General features: G+C 42.7%; 1 protein-coding gene across 5 annotated transcripts in view; it reads right to left on the minus strand.

Moving 5' to 3' along the window:
- Window positions 1–7,626: 7,626 nt before the first annotated feature.
- Window positions 7,627–22,716, minus strand: part of anapc1 (anaphase promoting complex subunit 1) — a 51,301-nt gene continuing 36,211 nt past the window's right edge. For 4 of the 5 annotated variants that reach the window (XM_080781587.1, XM_080781586.1, XM_080781584.1 and 1 more), the window contains exons 45-52: window positions 19,635–19,712; window positions 18,408–18,475; window positions 17,924–18,062; window positions 16,348–16,434; window positions 12,903–12,998; window positions 12,312–12,519; window positions 10,195–10,326; window positions 7,627–9,274 (exon numbers count right to left, since the gene is read on the minus strand). In XM_080781587.1, coding sequence (XP_080637713.1) covers window positions 9,132–9,274; window positions 10,195–10,326; window positions 12,312–12,519; window positions 12,903–12,998; window positions 16,348–16,434; window positions 17,924–18,062; window positions 18,408–18,475; window positions 19,635–19,712 — 951 coding nt within the window. In that variant the 3' untranslated portion in view covers window positions 7,627–9,131. The remainder of the gene's footprint in view (window positions 9,275–10,194; window positions 10,327–12,311; window positions 12,520–12,902; window positions 12,999–16,347; window positions 16,435–17,923; window positions 18,063–18,407; window positions 18,476–19,634; window positions 19,713–22,716) is intronic. The other variant, XR_013965234.1, reaches the window with a different exon arrangement.

Here is a 22,716-nt window from a genome sequence, read left to right on the forward strand (position 1 = left end):
CCATTCATTACTGTGAGTGAATGTCGCTATGCAGAGTTGCAGAGTAATACATTTCATGTTCTTGGTCACACCCACCCAGCCAGCTGTCACTTTTTCCCTCCCTATAATGTGCAGGGAGTTGAATGAATGGGCCTTGGCGGGGTCCTCCATAATATGCCCAGAATGAACCAGATCAAGGCCAAAACCAAATGACATGCAGTGTCTCTCTCACACACAGTGAATAAATAATCATTGTGTGTGAGACAGGGATTTTCATATGTGAATATATTGCAGGCCTACACCGCAACATTAATCCATATGAACAATGGTTCAATTTGCATTAATAACTCTGAATAAGTCTGACACATTTCAATAGGCCTATCATGACAAATACTACCAAACAGACCATTACAAATTTGAATTTTGTAATATATGTTTTATTCTACTTAACCAGAGTTGTGGTAGAAATATGGGACAGGAAAGTATTGTAACATTTGGCAATTGGTATTCATTTCTGGGATTTCCAACTAATCTGAAACTCTGGGTGGTCCTGGTGAAACAAACGTACCCACCACTCCAGGTACTATAGGTGTCGTGTAATCCGAGTTCCCAAAAGTTCTAAAATGCTGAACTGGTGTCCTTGCTCACTTAAGCAGAGCACTCACATTTCACACAAGATTTCACATTTCCTGAATGCTGGTAAGTGTTTCTGTAATGTTGAGGAAACAAATGGCCTGAACTGACGCCAGTCAGTCAAGTAGAAATGTATCAGTTCCTGTCATAGTGTATACATTTACATTATATCTTTGTGCACATGCAGACTATAGCATGTTTTCAAATTTAGGTTATTCATTCATCAATGGACATGACTTCAAGTAGGCTACAGGGACAGGGAGGGGTCTCAGGGTGAGCATGCAGGAATGCCAATGTGAGTGTCAAGTGTACACCTCACATCATAGATGCTGCTTACATCGTACGTAGGATGGAGAAGCAAGTTTATGACCAGACTGTCATACGTTTGGATCTGTATACCAACTTGGAAAATTCGGAACTAGGTAATGTACTACTGTGTGTCCTCACTCAAGGTCAAGGAAGTGGAATTTCCCCTTGAGTAACATGTGTTTCTATCCTAGACTGCTCCAGTGCAGGTGCTTAGCCACAAACCATAGCCTCAGGAGGTAGAGCAGATCATCCAATCACATAAAAATGCAATCCATTATTATATAAGATGAGATGATGGTTGTCTAAATGTTAATGTATACATGAGTACCTCAGCAATTACTCCCTAAACAAGAGATGCTCTTGTAGCCAACCGGTTTACGAAAAGCTTCTAGAAAACATGGGGTGCATTGTAATGTTCAGTGCGTCAGACCTGAGCCAGGATGTGAGAAAGCCTCAGCATTACAAAGGTGTGTTCAGACTGACATACTTAGAATGTCTCTTTTTATTGTGGAAACAAACAGTAAGGCTTCTCCCCAGAGGCCTCTGATCTTCTTCCCACAGGCTGAATGTATGGACACACGCACGTACGCACGTGAATAATGTGAATAATGAAAATAAATGTAGGTCGGAAATAACAGCCACATAAAGTCTGAGATCCACATGAAGCCATTAGACCGTATTAATTTGTGTTCTATGAGTGTTTAACAACTTATGTGTATGTTAACTTGAGACCGAACGATGAAGACAGAAAATGTATAGATTCTTGGAGATGTCACTTCTCTACCCACAGTCATGTACACGGCACATCGCGACTAGACACGATACTGTACCAGCCCATCAAGACGGCAATAATCATCCAGATCATACAGTACAATTGTACGTAAAAGCCATGGTACCAACACACGGTTCAGTCTTGTGAAGATGGTATGGGCACCTTTATCACAGTCAACAACTCTGGGCTGTGTCTCATATTTATTGCATCAATGTAATTACAGTAACGGAAGCATGATTGCTATAATAATTGTTAGTGTTGGTTCCAACCTGCTGGTAGCACCAGATAGGTAGGATTTACTGCATTAGGATAATTGACACTGCACTGCAAAATCCTGAATGTTAAATCAACTCTTATGGGTCCATTTTTACACCCTTCAAGTTCAATGGACACTCAGGATTCTGCATGCGTAATGTTCCTGCTGAGGTAAGTAGGCCTATGAAGAAAACCCCAGCGATGTTGTAACACACACATTAATCCATATCCAATAATCCATTGGGTGGATGAAATTATTTGCTCTAATGGATGTGGCCCATTTCCCACTGCTCCACCCCCAAGCCCAGCAGGGCTTTCTTTACAAGACCAGCGTCTGAATACAGAACATTTCTTCACTGAGACCAATTTGACCTCTTAAGAGTCATGATACCGATGTTTAAGTAGACATATAGATAAGCGTATCCTGAAGTATAACTACCTTTAAAAAATGTGATTGGTGCAACGCCGTGTGTGTATACAGTTAATATGTGCGTGTGTGTTTGTGTGTGTTAGGTTGCGCACAGGTGGTAAAAAACAACCGTGCTGCTTTCGTGCTCAGACGCACCCAGCCAGCCAGCCAGCTAGCTACACACATAGCTCCGTAAGGGAGTGGTTGCACCACTAAAAGAAAACTATATACCTTCTCTACCTCTTTAATACACAGGTTAAACTAGAACTGCACTCTGTCGAGTGCATACTTGCTTGTTGCACACTAGTAGGCCATAAATGGCCAACTAGTGCGCAAGCAGAGTGTGCAAGTACTTTCGACCGCTACAAACTGTCAACCAATTACATATACTATGTATATGTATATGTAATTTGTCCGTCCCAGCCAACCCGCCACTTTTTATGCCCAGCAAATTGTGCCTGATACAGCAGATTACATACATCATGTATACACCAGAGCATTACCTTTAATCCTCCCAACACTAAAACATATCGTCATTACGTCACCATCGAAGACCAATTACACTCTGGCATTGGGTCCTTTAATCCACATATTTCTTACGTCATCATTGAGAGCTGATAAATATACTATATATATATATGTAATTTGTAAGTTGATTAGCGGTATACTGTGGTTACTTTGCGCCAAGAACCGTCCCAGCCAACCCGCCACTTTTTATGCGTATGCAAATAAAACAGCAAATTGTGCCTGATTTGCTGGGATCAGATTACATACATGTATACACAGGAGCATTACCTTTAATCATCCCAACACTAAAACATATCGTCATTACGTCACCATCGAAGACCAATTACACTCTGGCATTGGGTCCTTTAATCCACATATTTCTTACGTCATCATTGAGAGCTAGTTACTTGCGCACACCATGTAATCTGGTCCCAGCAAATCAGGCACAATTTGATGGACATATACCGTACACACCATGTAATCTGGTCCCAGCAAATCAGGCACAATTTGCGGTTTTATTTGCATACGCATCAAAAGTGGCGGGTTGGCTGGGACGGTGCATACGAGCCGGGCGAAACTATTACTTGCGCAAGTAATTAAACTCCTTGACCAAACTCCCTTTATGATCTCCAGCCGTTTCGATTGCACAGGCACAGTGGCTACCCAAAGGGCCAGATGAATGTTACTTGTGTTAGAATGAAAGCACAATTTAGTTTATTTGAGAAAATGTCCCATCTGATAAGCAATAATGAGCTAGGAATAATCTTCAGACAAGTTTAGCTCGAAATTCTGCTAAATCAATACCGTAACATTATAACCTGGTCTGGTTATACTGTCATATTCTATTAAAATTGGCTTAAAGGAGGGTCGGACAGCGGGCGGACCTCTGACATCATGCTCATGTCACCATGACTCGGCCATAAGGAGTTCATGGGCATAAAAGGGACAAGTTTGACAGGTAGATATCTTCTTATATGGTCAGACAAGTCGGATTGGCGCTGTGACATAGGTGGGGGCCGCATAGTACAGTATAATGCCATTCTGACATCTAGAGTCTAGACCAGACCCGTTGAGTATGACATTCTACGTTTCAGCAGCCTCTACTTGTCTACTGATAAACAAGGTGTTAGGACAGTTAGGTGAAAGAATGTGTTATTCCTATTTTTGAGAAAAGCCATTATTCTTTGGCTCATGGAAACATGCTTTTCTTGAACCCTAATAAACAGGAGACACACAATTATTTTCTCTTTCTGTGTGGAAGTCGCTGCGTTCAAAGGACAGGCCATTAATCCCACTGGACTTTGAAGCCCCCACACACAGACACTCCCAGTTCCTGTTGGCCCACGATGACTTGTGTGTTGGTCGATGTCCCGTGACATTTGCTCTGGAATGTGTGGGGTGTGCCACGTCGGCCTGCGTGGGTAGCCAGGATATTGGACACACTGTCTAAGTTACATAACAGGAACCAGGTATACTGTTGCGCTTCACCTTGCTAAATTTACAGGATTTAATCCAGGGTGATTTACACCCATTAAGACCTGAAGTCAGTCAGCCTGCCTTCTAAATCAGTGCTAAAGTTCGCAGTGCTAAAATGACACAGATGCTATTTTTAATGGGTTAAAATGAGCAGCTATAGGGTTTCAGTGCCTTGCTCAAGGACACATGGCTGATGATTCACCCACCAGACTGGCTATTGCAGGGATCAAACTCAGGGGGCTTTCATTCTGGGCTGTACAAACCATCCAATGCCACCAACACACAGAATGCCTTAGTTTGTACCAAACTGAAGGGAAGGATGTGTGCTACCAAACTAAATGTCATATGACCCACATGCATACACGGTGGACCTGGATGCATTAAAGGCAATGCAGAATCAGAATGCATTATGCCTTACTAAATAAATAGTGTGAGAGAGGACCCATCAGAATAAATATAACCAATATCTGGGGAAGTTCATCCAAAGTAACTTGAACGCTTACTGTTCATCCTTAGCATGTGTGAGCCCAATGGGAATAAGACCCCCAACCCCTGTGGTCAGTGTAGTGTTCTATCCATTTTATATAGGGAATAAAACCCCTCAAACCAGCCATGTTATAGTCACGCTCTACCCATTGAATTACAGGAAGTACTGTACATAATACTATTACTGTCAGTGATATTTACTATCCATTCAGCTACATGAGACTAGACAGTTACTAGGCTACTAAATGTGCGTGCGTGCAAACACACACACACACACACACACACACACACACACACACACACACTCTCACTAAGTCAGCTGTTCATACTGAGGCATTGAAGGTGGAAATGAGACAACTCATAGTTTCTTAATCAGTGCAACATGGCATTCTCATGCTAAGGTTTTCAATATATATATATAAATATACACAGTATATACTGTATATATATTTTTAGTTTAGTTTATTTTATTAAAGCACTCTGAATTAAACTCATCCACACCAAATACCATAAGCTTGTGCTTTTAATTTTCCATATAAACATAAAACAGACTTCTCAAAGTGAATGGGAAAAGAGTGGGTGTGCTCAGCATCTTTCGCAACTTCAAAGTGCAGTTGATTCTTTACAGATCATACAGTATCTGGGCCAGAAACTCCTGGAGCCATGGAGCTAGGAAGGTTGTTTTGGGAGGAAAGCAACTCCAGTTATTAATACATTCAACAAACCTTTTAGTGTGTCCACCCTAACCAGGGGAATTGGGGCGGGAATTAGGAAGAGCATAGATAGAGAGGTAGAACAGATAGAGGATTCCTGGTATACTGCAAGATCTGGATGTGTAAAAAAGGATTTGCACTGCAAATGATACAAATTGCCTCTGTTACCTCACAGTGGAATATTTACGTTATGTGTCATCAGTCATGTTCACACATGTCTTTTCCCATAATGTCATCAGTGTGATATATGTGTCTAAATGCTCTTTTTGTGATAACAATATTTTAATTTAGCCTGTGGCAGCTATTAACCATGCTGGCAACAACAGACTACTTGAAAATGGGAGTTTGGGCATTAGTGGAAAGCCTTTCTATGTCTTCCAAGTTCCATTTCTAGGAAAAGGGTGTGGTGTTAGACAGAGCATGCAGCATTTGTTAGCATGTTTTTCATTTGCTCTGGAATGTTCACAGAGTTGCTAGTTAGCAACGTTCTAAGAACTCCACTAAAGCCCCAAGCATTCCACTGGCTAACAATTAGCAGCCCCCACACTGTACATCCTTCCACACATGTAGTGCACACACACTGTCCTGTCTCTCACACTCACAAAGCTCCATGAATGGATATATGGACTTTAGTTTGCAAATACACAAACAGCCTTGTTTAGTGTGCCTTGTGTATTCTAGGAAATGCAATCTTGCAGATAACTGGGGAGGGATTTGGATAGACACAAGACAAAACGGTGGAAAGGTATTCAAATATGTAGTCCACACACACACACACACACACACACACACACACACACACACACACACACACACACACACACACACACACACACACACACACACACACACACACACACACACACACACACACACACACACACACACACACACACACACACACACACACACACACACACACACACACACACACACACACACACACACACACACACACGATCCTGTGCTAAAAGTCCTGAAAATTGTCAACACCAAGCTGGCTACAGACGGGTTCACAGGCTTCGCCAGTGTGCTGTTATGTTACAAAGTCAGATAGACAGGCAACACAGACACACACCACAAACCATAAGGAAACAATTTTTTTACGACATGGCATTGAAGCCAGACAAGGGTGTGCTTATATTTGTATATCCCGACAAAAGTAGACCAATCACAGCGCAGGTTACACTGCCACACGGAAAGAACACCTTTCAACTGACACTTCTACGCCAATCTACAGCTCAGCAACTTAATCACTCAGCGACTGTAGGTTAGACAATTACAGCTTAGCAATATAGTACTAAGATGGTGGTGCAACACCAAACATAGCTCAGCAACATTAGCACACAAAGCTCTCACTAGCGTTTGTGTAGTGAAAGTACTGTTGTATCACTGTAGCGAAATGTAAAAGGAAGAAGGAAAGCAATTCTCCCACTAAAAGTATGAGTGAAGAATTTACATTTTAAGATGTAGAATATAATATGTAGGGGAATTCAAGCCATCTAGCCAGATAACTGACAGTCCATTTGGGGGTCATACCTATGTTCCCTCAGCCCTATGTTCCCTCAGAAGGAGCATTGGTCCGAGGTGCGCTGGGGGTCGGGAGAGGGTGGGTGGTTAGGTTTAGGTGTCTGCCCCGGGGGAGGTTAGGGTGAGGGTTTGAGGTAGGTTGTCAATCGGACCGTCGGCATATTGACGCGGACCCGAGGGAACATAGGGCTGAGGGAACATAGGTACGAGCTGTCTGAAAGGCCTTGCAATTGCATTGCGAAGCCACAGCATTATTAGACTCTGTTTTATGATTGCCATTAGCTGCTGCGATGTTTGTTATTAAAACATTACTGTATGTTATATTGTGTTTCTCTTCCGCCATATGGACCATACTGTACATACTGTTGGTAAGACATTTAAGTACCGTAAATGGTCTAAACACAGTAAAGTTCCAAAAAATGTAATATGATTGATAACACAATCATTTGAAATGACCTGAAACTCCAATTCCATTTATTTGAGAACACATTTTGAGTACAAAGTTAAGTACAAACATTTTACATATACAGTACAGTCTATTTGAACAATGGTTCTGCAATGATAGCAGATAGCAGACACCAGACACCATATTAACTTACATGGAGCTAAACTATGTCGGTGACATCATAGAAGTCTGCAATTTTATGATTCCGACTGATTCTTGGTCTTGTGTTTTCAGGTCATAAACAAAAAGGAAACATTCTGGTGCTAAGGAACAGTTCTTATGCTATAACCCTGTCTTTGCTATGTGGTGACGGAACTGTTGGCCAGTCTACTGAGCAGCAGCGACTAAATAGTATTTTATTTAGTTTTTAATAACTTGGTTTGACGAGGGTCTGAATGCAACACGCCTCTGAAGATATTACTGTAGGTCTATCTGAGGATATGATCAGTAGGGCAGGGCAGGAAGTGACTTTATTTTAGTCTTCCTCCTACAACGTCTCATGGGGTGCAAACGTCCGTTACTTTACTACAGGACTGATCTAAATAGGCTTTATGGTACCAAACAACTTCCATTCGTCAACCTTTTCCTCGCATTTAAAGTTAATTTCACTGGTGTCTGGTGGTACAATAACCTACGACATGAATTACTTGTAGGACAATGGTTCTCAACCCTGGTCATCAGGGACCTCTGGTACAGCTGGTTTTCAATCCTACCAGGGAGGATATAACTGCATTTAGAATGATATTAATGTTTTAACATAGTTATCTGTAATTTGACCACATGCGTCACTCACCCGATGGCAGGCTCCAATGATGACAGCATCCTGTCCTTTTTCCTGAGGCCTAAAACCCCCTGTGACAGTCCAGCATGTCTCTAGGTTTAGCTCCAAACATTGCTTGTCTGTGTCACAGTCAGTGCCTCTACTGACTGTGACAAGATCCTTAAGAGCTTACTCTTCCATACTGTAGAACATCAGTTGAATCGCTCTGTGTTTTGATATGGTCTCTCTCACAGCTGGCTTAGTCATGGGGGCACAAACCAAGCCGAGCGTTACCAGACCACAGCTAAACCCTGGGGTGAACAGCCCTCACAGAGTCAGGGCATTTAGGCCACAGGAGTTGATCACAGGACCAGAGTGGTCATGTCTTGTGTCAAATGCTGATATTATAAGAATCAGGGAAATGCAGATGTCGGTTTTCCGCAGGAAGAGAATCAGGTAAAGTTGTCTTGTTTAATGCAGTTTTACGAAGTTGTTTTTATCTTGTGGCAACCAAAGCAAAATCAGTTTAAGAATTCCTGGTCAGGACCACATGGATGCAACATTTTACCACCGGCATGTGACCACAGTTAGGCCAACATGGTGTGAGGTCTGCCTCAAAATGACTGCTGAGCAATTCCATGGCCCTTTTCTGATCGTAGTTTATATCAGCTGTCCAATATTCTATAAACGGCATCTGGAAAGTATTAGTGACTAGGATTGATCCCGGTGTCCACGAGACACCGCTCTTTGGACCATTTTACATTTGATAAAGGATCACAATGTCTGTGAACCTGCATGACCAACTTCCATTGAAAAGAACGAAGAAATGAAGTCAGTGCAGTACAGGGAGGTTGGCTTTAGTATGCATACTGAGGGAAACCTACGCCCGCCTGTGATCCAGATGTGGTGCCCAGCATCACTGGACCCAGTCTCAGGAGACCTCGGAGGGGAATGCCCAGCTGGCTGCAACTCAACAGCAGGTCGCCCAGGGAATGGCCACCTGGAGATAAAGGGTGGGGTGGTTGGTTGGAAAGAGGGAGAAAGCGAGGGGTGTGAGGGGGGGGAGGTAGGAGGGCAGAATGGAAAGAAAAAGAGAAGGAAGTGAAGGATAGAGGGAGAGAAATTGGCGAAGCAAGGTCAGGAGAATGGCACATAACCGCCGAGCGGCGCCGACACAGCAGAAATAGAAGGGAATACTGAACCTACGTGAATAATAATGCATTTGAGTAAAATCTGTAAGTCAATTAAAATCACACCCGTGTGAACTGAGTGGTGCAACTCCCCTCTCTCTCTCTCATTAGCAGGCAACAGTGCAGCACTATCTCTCTCTCTCTCTCTCTGTTTCTGGCACAACAGTGCCCCTACTGGTACTCATAGTCATACCACTGGTGCTCATGGCCACATAGGTAGTCACATAGGTAGGTGAGTAGGTTCCGTACTTCTGAAAAATCACACTGTGTGAACTGAGTGGTGCAACTCCTCTCCCCCCCCTCCTCTCCTCTCTCTCTCTCTCATTTGCAGGCAACAGTGCAGCACTAATACTATCTCTCTCTCTCTCTCTGTTTCTGGCACAACAGCGCCCCTACTGGTACTCATAGTCATATACTGGTGCTCATGGCCACATAGGTGAACACGTACATTGCTGTTCCTTGGAGTGGTTGCACCACTCAAAAATGTGTGTGTATTTGTGTGAACACACCATGCATTGGCTGATTATACTTTTGTTGTGTACTGTACACATACAAGTTGTTTGTACACGGTATACAAAAATGCATGTTTGTACGCATGTATGTACAGTATGTGAAGGTACGTGGTATGTGTATTTTACAGCTGACTATACTGTATATGTCCTGTTATCCAGCTGTGGTTGTGTGAGCATGTGCGTGCGCACGTGTGTTTCCATGCATGCATTTGTCTCACCCGCCAGCTGAGTGTGTGTGTTCCTGAGGTAGGGGACAGAGTGGTAAACTAGGAAGCAGGCCAGCATGGTGGACTGGGTGTCTTCAGTGAAGTCCTCACCCTTCATGTAGGTCGTAAGCACGGAGCTGTTATCTAGAGGGCACACACACACACCAAATACTGTTAAAAACTAAACAGGACAAACACAGGGCTCATGTGGAAGAGAGTCGGAGAGGGATCACAGAAAAAGTTGTTGGATACGCTTGGCCTGTCTACCTCTAGGAAGACACTGCCACTTCACTCAATCACTCACACACACTCACTCACACACACACAGTTTCACAAGGTCACAGTGGTCCTTGATACCCGTAGCCAAGCTGAAGGCCTCAAGATAAGCACAAGAAGATATGCATACAGCTGGAGGACGTGATTGAACAACTAGAAAAGTGTGCTCCTTGGGGTGCAGATCCCTGCCGGGCCTGGCTGCCTACACAGGGCTGTGTCAGTAGTGAGGTGCACGCGGAAGCGATATAATTTGTACGATAGACGGACGCAACGGTTTATGTTTGTGGCGCCACCTTTGGAGAGAAGCGGAATAGGCCCCACCCAAAAAATTGTGACGGCAATTACAGGCAAATAGTATGGAGTATCAAAACCGGTTATTTTCACATGACTCACATTTGGGCCTAGCCTGGCCCAGCCTGTGTGGTTTCTGGTCTAGAGGGGTGGGTGACGGTCCAAAATTGTTTCACCGATCTGAGGACTCGCCCCCGCTCCCATCCTCAGTAGAAAACAGCGGAGAACAATGCGCCTCTGCACTGTTATCGGTAAGCGTAATACAAGGAAGTGGCCACACTTGCCACATTTTCCAATTGGTTTCAATTTCTTTTGTGAATGAAAATAAAAGCCTGGGTTACCACGGCTAATTTGGCCCTAATTTGGTAGAGAGAAAAAAAGATCTGAAACAGTGATATTTGTAGCATCTGTATGCATCCCCCTATGGGTGGAATTTAAATTGCTTTGGCTCAGCAACGTTTAGAGGCCCCTCAATGTGCGATTCAAATTGGGTGCAGATTGGATGCTGATCTTTGGTATGTTTTGCAAAACTGGCCCCTTCCCGGGCCAACTAGAAAATATGAAAAATGTGACTTAATCACATGACTCCAGAGAGTCGTGTACCGATTTGTGTGCGTTTTGGCCAAAATGTCAAGCGACCTGTTATAACACCACTATGAGGAATTAGGCATAAACATTTGGGGTTGAGATTCTTCCTTGTCCTAGACAGACAGAAACAAAGATGAAAGAACTACAGACAGACAGGGGCAGACAGAAAAAAGTCGTTCCGGCATGGTGGAGATGATAAACAAAATAAAAATAAAAATAATTATACAAAGAAATGAAAGAAAAATCACAAATTAAAATATAATTACTAACAGACCAGACTACTACTGCATTTTGATTCAACTCTGAGTTCTGAGTCTGTTTCCAAGAGGACATATGAATATGAAAGTAATGGAATGTTATCACGTTTTGTTACTTCGCCCAAATTACTGCACCTGTTTCCCACGCTTCAGAGTGTGGGAGTGTATGTGTGCAGACATGCGCGTGAATGGAAGACAAAATGATAAGAGGAAGGGAGGGATGAGAGAGAAAGAGACAGATCAAACGGAGAGATATTTGCAGAGGGAGTGAGCCAACAGTGAGTGAACAGTTACATTACGTCAGTGTAAGAAGACACACAGGGACAAGTATTGACACATCTTAGCTGTGAAACAACACACTAAGTCACTTCTTGGCAGTCTTTCAGGATACAGACTTTGCTCATATGTTGGTTGCATTGTACAACCAGTGATTCTCAAACATTGACTACATTTTCTCAAACATTTAATATTTAAAATGAGTAATTGACGATGGACTGCGGACTTGATCTATAACACTCAATGCACATTGTAGATATTTTTGCTATTTTTGAATAGCAAAGAAATAAATAAATTGGGCTTGTTTAAACACTTCCTCATTTAGCTGGGGACACCCTGGGAACCCCCTTTCACAAAGGGTTCTACCTGCCCACTAGCACTCCATCCACCACCTCCTAAAATACATCGCTTTTCACCTCCCGCCATTTGCCTCTTCCTCACCAGCGATCCAGGTGTCCAGGGTGACGTCAGCCGTGTTCTTCATGACCGGTAGGAACTCGGAGCAGAGCAGAGCACCTCGGCCTCGGCCCCCGTGTCCGTTCTGCTGCGGGGTCCTCAGCACCCTGCTCTCACACAGCTCCAGCACCAGCCGCATCTGCCACAGGGGGAATGTCTCCGACAGGTCGCCCTCACGCAGAGAATGGACCACCTGGTAGAGACAAAGAGAGCCATAAAGTTACGCTGGACAATCACGGTAACACCAAACGCTATGTTACACAACTAGGGAGGAAATTATTAATCCGTTATATGCAATACTAGGTCATCCGAATCATCAGTTTAGTGATGTGTCAAGGTCAAGTTTACGGTTACATCTATTTACAAAAACTTTGCAAAGGAAACAAGTTTGTACTTTCCATAGCCAGAAAACACACAACAGTAGAAGGCAAACATAGAAAGAAAGTAATGTGTTCATAAGAGGGTAAAAAAAACAAGAACGTTGGGATTTTAAATCTTGAAATGTAAATGCTTGACTTTTTTCCACATTATTTTCCTTCATCATTGGCAGTGAATGAGTAATGATTACTAGCCTACCTGGTCAATGGCAATGTATGTAGGCAACATGTCAGGGTTTTCCTGAGTCACACACTCATACAGCATGGCTGAGAAAAGGGCCAGTCTTTCTTCACTCTGTTCACAAACATTAAGAGAGAGAGAGAGAGAGAGAGAGAGAAATACAAAGTGACATCAATAGGAAGTCAGAATGACTTGGTTGGCTGGCTGGCCATGCTGGAGCCTCCACTTGAGAAACAACAGTCATTACATCACAAGACCACCATGTTAAATGTAAACACTGTTCTTCATTCACGTAACGATGGGACAAAGACAGCAGGGCCCGGGTGTGTTAACGGACATTGAACGAGACAGCCTGGTAGAGCGAGACAATACGACGGAGATATTCTTAATGAATACATAATAGTATGATGATGCGTGCCGAAAATAGCTGATACAAGTTCACAAAGTGCCGCATTGCAACACATTGTGAGATTCTGGATCAGCTATTTTTGGCACATGACATAAACCAGGCTTCGGAGAAGAGAGATAGACACAGTAGCAAAGTGTTGGACAGTCTTTCACGCACATTTTAAATCCAGACACAGACAGGACTCGTGCTTGACCACCAACAAACACTACATTATCCTGTTTATAATTATAGCACAGAGATAAAGAGATAAGACACAGAGAGAGAAATGTGAAATAGAGCCAGAGTCCAGAGATCAATCTTGAGATAAAAATTAAAATAGACCGCAACAGGAATTCTCCTGTTTTTCGCCTGTGAATTCAATTACATGACGTTATGGTAGAACATGATGAATTTTCTTCTATTTAACGGTGCGGGCTGTAACGAATGGCACTGCATGATCCACATAATCAAGAGAACCTCAAGTACCTGCAGCTGTCAGTGGGTAGTATGATGTCAGTCCTGTAATTCACATCATTTTGCATCATTCTTGGACGGCGCCCGATTTTCACGGCAGACACAGATCATTCTAAGATTAACTAACGATTAACCGATTAATTAACCGATTAATCGTAATCAAATAGATTATTCAATTAGTTGCCAACTAAAATCGGCAACTAATCGCTGGAGGTTTTTGCAATTAATTGTTGGAGTTCCGGTGTTAAATGTAGCTAAGCTATAGAGCAGTGAGCCATCTCTCTTCCCTTACACTCTGCTGATGGTTGCACATGAACAGTAGCGACTGCAAAGCAAAATATGACACAACAATGGTGATGCCCTATGCAGAATCACATGGTATCCAAAACATCTAAAGTCTGAGGCCATTTTACCCTCAACATCTTAAAGAAAAGAATTACCTGCAGTATTTGGAGATGGAGTTTCTATTATACATTTTTAGTCTTTTGGACGAAATGCTTATTAGATTTAGTCACTCTTACTCATTTGGACAAAATGCTTAATTAGTCTTAGTCACATTTTGTCATTTCTATCCTTTTAGTCGACGGAAACTCCTAAGGGTTTTAGTCAGTTTTAGTCATTTTAGTCGACGAAAACGTAAAAGGTTTAGTCCAGTTTTAGTCAAAAATCACACACGTGTGAACTGAGTGGTGCAATTCCCCCCCCCCCCCTCTCTCTCTATCTCTCTCATTAGAGACACAGCACTACCCCTCTCTCTGTTTCTGGCGCCCCCTACTGCTATTAATAAGTCACATACTCGTGCTCATTGACCTACATCACAAACAAACAAACAAACAAACAGGTACACGGACATTGCTGGATGTAGGAGTGGTTGCACCAAAAATTACAATCATCTTAAATTATATATTTATGATGGCTGTATTTTATGACTGAACAGTAGGCCAGTGGTTCCCAAAGTGGGGTCCGGGGACAGAGTTAAATTAAATTAAATTAACTTGATTTTACAATATACATTGGGGTCTCAGAGATAAAATGCCATTAAATTAAATACGGTAGCCTAATTCATGTCAAGTCCACGGGCTGATGAGTGTCAATTTGGGGGTCTGACATGAAAAGGTTTGGGAACCACTGCAGTAGGCTATTATCATAAAGTATATCTCCAGTTTGAAGATTCAAATTATGGATAATAACAATACAACTAGCCTATGCATCATTCATTAGCAATAAAAAAGAAAAATGCCTCCTCATTATTATACTCAAGGGAATAAAATGCACCCTATGGCATGCACTCACACATATCACACTTGCAGGGAAGAGAGGGGAGGGGCCAGGGCTTAGAATGTGTCACACAGGGGGAAAAAAGGTTTAGTTTACAATACAACATTTAATCTCTGCATAAGGATTTAATTAGAGTTCCTATCTACAGTCATGGAGAATTTGTTTAAGACCTGTCACTTTTCTGAGGAAATTACTTTTAAAAGCTACGAGTGGAGAGCACACTACAAGTACAACGTCAGGTAGGCAATGTGAACGGGACATGCAAAGCCGATTGCAGTACGTGTGTGTGTGTGAGAGACGCGCGCGCGGCGTGCGAGAGAGTAACAATTAAGGGAGGGTCTGTGCGTGTGTGCATGCACAGTTTGCACGCACACACACACACACACACACGGGCAGGATGCAGCCATAGTAGCGGCAGCATTTCTGATATTTTTGCACGCACAATTGGCGGAACATTTCCAGTCATTCTGAAACTTTGTTAGTCAAACCACTAAAATGTTCGTCTAGTCTCGTCTCATCAACGAAAACTCACACACGTCTTCGTCATATTTTAGTCAACCAAGAGAGCTGTTTAGCTCGTCAGCGCCAATCTCGTCTTGAATATTTTTTGTTTATTCCATCAACGTCAGATATTCGTCCTGAAAAAAGGGCCGTTGACGTCGTCATTTACGTTATCGTCATGCCTGACGAAAGCAACCCTGATGCCTCTGCCGCAGCGGTGGCTCAGGGGTAGAGTGGCTGGATGGCAACCACAAGGTTGCTAGTTCGAACCCAGGCTCCCTCAGAGTTAGTGTCGAAGTGTCCTTGAGCAAGACACTGAACCCCCAATTGCTCCTGATGTGCTGGTTGGTGCCTTGCATGGTTTCTGCCGCCATCAGTGTATTAATGTGTGTGCACAATCTATGTAAAGCGCCTTGGATAAAGGCGCTATACATTTACCATTAAAGCCAATACAGCTATGTCTGTACCTGCATGCTGGATTACAGGATTACAAAAGTATTACATTTATTTTTAAATTACCTATTGGAGTATAAAAGAGTACCACTTTCAGACCTATTTTCACCAATTTTTTTAATGGCCATGGCTAGCGATTCAGGGGCTGCATGGAGCCGGGCTACAGTTATATATTATATGCATTCACATACTGTACATACACAGATTTGTGGAATCACGTCAATCTATATATACTTAACTAGTCAGGAAGGGCATCTATACCATTTGCATTAAAACAGAAGGCCTGGATAGTTCTAATGTTCGATAAGACTCTGTGACTTGTATTTGGTTATCAGCACTACAAATGTCAGGGTTGTGTGGAAAACTCACATGTTTCATTGCCTCAGAGGCTTTACAGAAGAACTCCGCGAATGACACCAGGGCCGGCTCAGAGGTGAATGTAGAGATAGCCTCAGGCTGTAGACGCGCGCACGCGCACACACACACACACACACACACACACACACACACACACACACACACACACACACACACACACACACACACACACACACACACACACACACACACACACACACACACACACACACACACACACACACACACACACACACACAGGAATTAGTGATGGAGAAGTACACAATATGCACACGGTGGCAGAACACAGACTCCACGATCAAAGGACGCCTACAGCCACAACCTGCCAAGACTAGACAATACAGTACCAACCAACCAGGGAGCAATTTAATTCCTGTTTGCATATTGGTGCCCCCTGGTGCAAGGCAATTAACGTCCCCCCAGTGCCCCAGATCGGCTAATCTAGTACTCGTTTATTACCAATCTCTTCGCAATTGGACCTGCACTAATTCAGGGTTGTCTCATTCTCAAGCTATTGGGAGGTACAGTAAATGTCTGGTAATTAATCAACTGAGACATAGCCTCGGTACCCAGGCTTTTATCTCCGTTTGCCTCAAAAAATTAAAGCCTGGGGGAATGGGACACATTTCCTGGTCTAGGAGAGTAGGAGTGGGAATAGAGGGGCGTCGCTTTCCTCCGCTGATTTCTACCAGGCAGGGGAGGGGCGGAGGTGCTCTGATCGGTGAATCAATATTACCCAGCGGTTGCACCAAGCTCGCCAGCCCCTCTAGACCAGAAAGCACCCTGTCTAGGCCAGGCTAGCTGAGACACAACACTGACATTTTGTGTCAAAGTTAATTTGCAACTAAGGCATTTGGGTTAATCAAGTGTTATTTACAGTAAGGGATGATGAAGGATAGTTGCAGCATTGAGTCCACTAACACACACACACACACACACACACACACACACAGTAAAAGTGTCTAAGGGTCGATTCATAATCCTTTTTAGTGCTTACAAAAAGTCTGTTCGGGATGGGTCCCTGACCAGACTTTAGTTTGGCTCAATAATGTTTGTGGCTGGGAATCAAGCTGTGCACAGCGGATACATATCTGACTGGCCATCGCTGGTGCGATCTCCTACTCCAGGCTCTTTTGTGTGTGTGTGTGCGCGCGGGTGCGTGATTTAAAACGCGTCTCATTAAGAACGTGATGCGTTGTGGGGAACGGAGGTATATCTTATGTTTTTATTTCTTATGTGAAAGTGTTGTTTATTTGTGTAGCTTAGTATAGGTTTATAATTATTTTAGTATTTGATTTATTGTTGAGAAGTTGAGAACTAGTGTGAGAGCTGCAGCCAGATCGCACGGCCAGTGAGAGGCAGTTACTGCCTCTCACCGCTCTGCGGAGATCACCTCCCGTCCACAAGCATTTGGAAATTGGCTTGTGTCTCTTCCAAACTCCTGGTTTCCTTGGCTTCAACGCCGACAATTTGAACTTGAGAATCTGATTGAACTCAGTTTGACAGCCTGTCCAACTGGACAGTTTTACATAGAAGCCAAATGCAGGCCACTTGCTCTGCGGTGTACCTTGAAGGCCCTGACTTCAGAGTTGTGGCTGTTGACGTTGCAGGCCAATAGGCTCTTCCAGCCATGAGGGTCGTCTTTGTAAGGCAGCTGACCCGCTCTCAGCTTCACATACAACACACCATCCCTGGTCAGAATGGACCTGCGAGGGAGGGGAGAGGGATGTGAAGATGATAGAGGGAGACAGGACAAAGTGGGGTGAAGGAAAAAGAATGGAGAGACACGGAGGAAAGAGAATGAGGAAATGGGATGTACAAGTAGAAGATGGAAAATGAGATTAAAGTGGTAGATGAAAAGAGAGCAAAGCAGACAGAAATATGTTAGAGAAACAACACAACGTTTTTTTCCTGGACTCGATGACATCAGAAACTACAACATTATCAACACCAGTGTAAATTAAAAACAAAAAGACAAATACACTGAATGCATTCATATTTACTAATTGTAATTTGGGTGCCAAAAATTGCCTTTAAAGCAAAGGTCTTACTCCAGATGTTGGGTTCCTTTGCTAAGGTCGATGGACAATTCCCAGTAACGTGGCCCCTTCACCTTGATCTGCAACAACAAACAAAACATATATTTTACACTGTTCTGTTGTTTAAATACAAAGAAGCATTGTATTATAGAAAATCCCAGGGATCATTGAGGATGTATTTGAACTAATCTTCTCTTAATACTTAGAATTAATGTTTATTATAAAATATAATGTACTAAATTACTGTCGGAATATAGTTGGCATTGCTCTGTGTACTAGAGCCTAAATGGGAGCAGACATGGAACCAAAACTCAAATTACACCCAAGCACTACAACAGCATACAATCACATACTGTGAAACCAGCCAATGTACGATTCATTGGCCAGAAAAACATCACTGCACTGTGCTTTTCTCATCAGAATCTCAAACTGTGACCTGGACATAAACATGACCTGGACATTAAAAAGGCAACTAACTAAAACATAACTATCACATTCTAAAAATGGGAAAAGGTACAGTCACAAGACAAGCTACACATTTGACCAACCACTGTTTTCTCCAAGACTTGAGCAAACAGAGGAAACGAGTTTAAGTTAAATAAAGACATGCCCTGACCTTTCAGAACTTACAGTAATTGGGGAAATTGCTGTTTTGCTTAACCAACACTCTCAACTGCTACACCAACACACTCACATGCAAACTGTTGCACGCCAAAGCTCTGTATAACTTTGGCTCAAAATGAGAAATAATAATTGTTTGTGTCTCTCATTAAAACACTTAAAACGAGATTAAGGCTGTGCACCCATTATAGATGCAGTTACATTTTTACACAATAGGCCACACTATGAAATCCATCTGCAGAATTGTCAACTCACGACTCACAGAAGAAGGCGTAATTGTGAAATGGGTTTGTCTTTTCATTTTGATTCAATTCAGAAATCAAACTAAATGTTATTGTTAAGTATCTCAAACTTTCCTTAGTGGCTGCGTGCAGTACATTTGCTTTGCGTAAGATGCATCTACAAATACAGGGATCCCATATTTTCTAAGGGTTTAAAAGTGTGGATGCTTTTGTTTTGAAGTTAGGCATGTAATGACGAGTATTAGATACTGTATAAATCATACATTTTGGGCATTACTTGTTTAAGGTTGGGCAGTGCTCATTAGCCATTGATACATTTAACGCACTACAATACAATATATTAACGTTATCCTATTAAACTACAATTCCCAATTACCCGTTTGAGAAGCTGTAGTTCAGGCAGCATGGTGGGAGCCATCAATTCCACCGTTGTCTCCTCGTACCACTGGGTCTCCTGAAACAAGAAAATAAATGTGTTCATGTATGGCAGTGTGCAGGCTTTGCCCTCTGTAACGCACATGCGAGCAGATTTGAGATAAAGTGCCTTGCTCAAAGGCATTTTGGCACAGTTGAGTGTACCCTCAGGTTGCACACAGCTAAACTATATCCTCTAATTGAGGCCGGTAATCAAATCAGCAATCCTCCCATGTATAAGATTGCAACAATCAACGTGAATAAGTTCACATGGTAAAGATATAAGACTTTGGCCTTTAGTTTGAGTGCAGTAAACTGGCTGATACCCAGAGCAACAATTCCTCCAAGTCCATAGGCACTACACAGATGTCCCAGCAACACAGAGTCCATAGGCACTACACAGATGTCCCAGCAACACAGAGTCCATAGGCACTACACAGATGTCCCAGCAACACAGAGTCCATAGGCACTACACAGATGTCCCAGCAACACAGAGTCCATAGGCACTACACAGATGTCCCAGCAACACAGAGTCCATAGGCACTACACAGATGTCCCAGCAACACAGAGTCCATAGGCACTACACAGATGTCCCAGCAACACCGAGATTCCAAAGTATGTCTGAAATAATCATTGCGGATTTGTCATTCCTGATGTGGGGGTGTGTTTGGAAGATTTATGGTAAAATGACAGTTTGTTCAACTTTGGCCTTGTTATGTTGTGGCTATTTGAATATCAGAGTAAAGGTGCCATGGCAAAGGGCTCTCTTATCTTTGTAATATAGCTTTGATTTTATCCCTACTTTACTCAGAGAGGAATACTCTCTACCACCATCCTGAATGTACTTCTGCCTTAAGCTCATGTATTAAACTTATATCCCTGTAATGCATAGTGTCTCTGACTTAGAGGCCTATGTGTTTACTGTGAGCGCCACACAAACGAAGTGATTGATGTCCACAGTGCCAGGCTCAGTGTTCTGCTGTGAACAGTAATTGAAATGATAGCTGGAACTGAGGTGGTCCCAAGAACATAAAGCAGCCTTCAGTTCTTCTTCAACCTTCAGCTGTCCTTCAACTGTAGGGAGTCAGGGACTGTGTGTGTGTGTGTGTGTGTGTGTGTGTGTGTGTGTGTGTGTGTGTGGGCTTGCGTGTGCGTGCGAGCGTGTATTGTCTAACATTGGAACATTTGGTATGCAGCACTGAACAACAACAGTACACTCCCCATTAAGCAACTCATACCAGACATATCTGATGAATGATGTCCAAGGTAAGCATGGGGAATGTGTGCACACACACACACACACACACACACACACACACACACACACACACACACACATTCCAAAAGGGCCAAATGAATGAGATCTTTCTACATACAGTAAGTGAAGGAACAAGGAAGTACTGGAAGTCGGATTAGTCAAGTCTGTAAAACCTCTAGGTTATTTAATGCACGTGCACGATGAAGATATAACTGCAATGAGTCGGATATCACAACAACAATGGCTGGCTTTATAACAAACTGGGCAGAAATCACTGACAGCAGGGCAAAAATACCTCATCAAATGTTTGAAATAACAAGTGCTCCAGGCAGACAGGGCTGATAGTATCTGAGAACATTTGGCACAAATAAGGAACATACAGTATTGTATTGTTTGCTGTTTAGATAAAGGATGGAGAGGGCACGTAAAAATTATACAAAGAAAATAATGTAATAAGCTATCACTCCAACGTTCCCAAAAGCGAGTGCTTTTGTAGACAAAGGAAAGCTATCACAATTACAGCAAGTGAATGTAAAACATAAAATGGTTAAAATGGTTTTCATCACAACACAATTTGTATTGAATCTAAAGTCCCACTTGGCACAGCTCACCCCTCTAGGTACCGGGGAAATTCATGCCACACCCAGTTATGCAATACCCCAGTGTAGTTGTTGTTAAGAGTACTCATTGTAATTTGTAACCGTTGTCAGAGTACCCAGTGCTGTACTCTGAGTTATTACCATAGAACGTAGAAGCTAGTTTATGACGACAGTCATAAACGGGTAAATGTTTGAGTTAAACGTAGCACACAGAGCAGGTACACAGAAAGGGTGTCATCTTATATGCACATTAGTGATGTCACTGACAAGCATACAGCGATAAGGTTGAAGCATGCCTTCCTTTTAATAATATATAAAACCAAGGCCTGACTGGTGCAAAATCGACCAAAAAAAGAATCGACACTAGAACATGCTGAACACGATGAGGAGGAAAAAAAGAAAAAGAAAGAACTGAAACTGTGTGTGTGTGTGTGTGTGTGTGTGTGTGTGTGTGTGTGTGTGTGTGTGTGTGTGTGTGTGTGTGTGTGTGTGTGAGATTGTGTGTCCGTACATATATACTGTGCACTGTACACCATACTATATGTACTGTATGTGTGTGCAGTGTGCTTATAGGCTGATAAGACTGTACATCCTGATTTATATCTATTGAATGTAAATGTTATGTACATACACACATGCATCCATTTCAGTGTACGTATGTGTGCAATGCATACATGTACTGTATGTATGTGTATCTGAAAGAGCTTATCATGAGGAAGTGACAACTAGGGGTTAGGGTTCAGAGGAACATCTGTGACAAAGGGAGAGAGAAGGCTATAGAAAGAGGATCCAGAGAGGAGACATATTAGGAGACACACGCACACAGAGCGAGAGAGAGAAGTGATGGCGGAGACAGAAATGTCATGGCTGAAAGATTCCTCATTTACATCAGAGGAGACAGGAAGGTCAACAAATGGTATAACCAAATGTGTCAGGGAAGCATCTAAAGGAAGCGACCAGTGCTTTGTCACACACGCGTATGGTTTTCATCAGCGTAATCCATCATTGTCCAAACATGGACAGAAGCCAGACACTGCACTGAATTTACATAATATTAATTCCATGATGACAGACTAGTACTACTTCACTTATTCACTATTGTGAAACCAGCGGAATCCAATCAATTATTGGAATTAAAGCCACTTTCCACCTGGCATCCTTATTTTGAATGTGAACTAGCAGACCTA

This window comes from Protomyctophum bolini (assembly GCF_963924005.1).
Source record: "Protomyctophum bolini genome assembly, chromosome: 14".
Lineage (NCBI taxonomy): Eukaryota > Metazoa > Chordata > Actinopteri > Myctophiformes > Myctophidae > Protomyctophum > Protomyctophum bolini.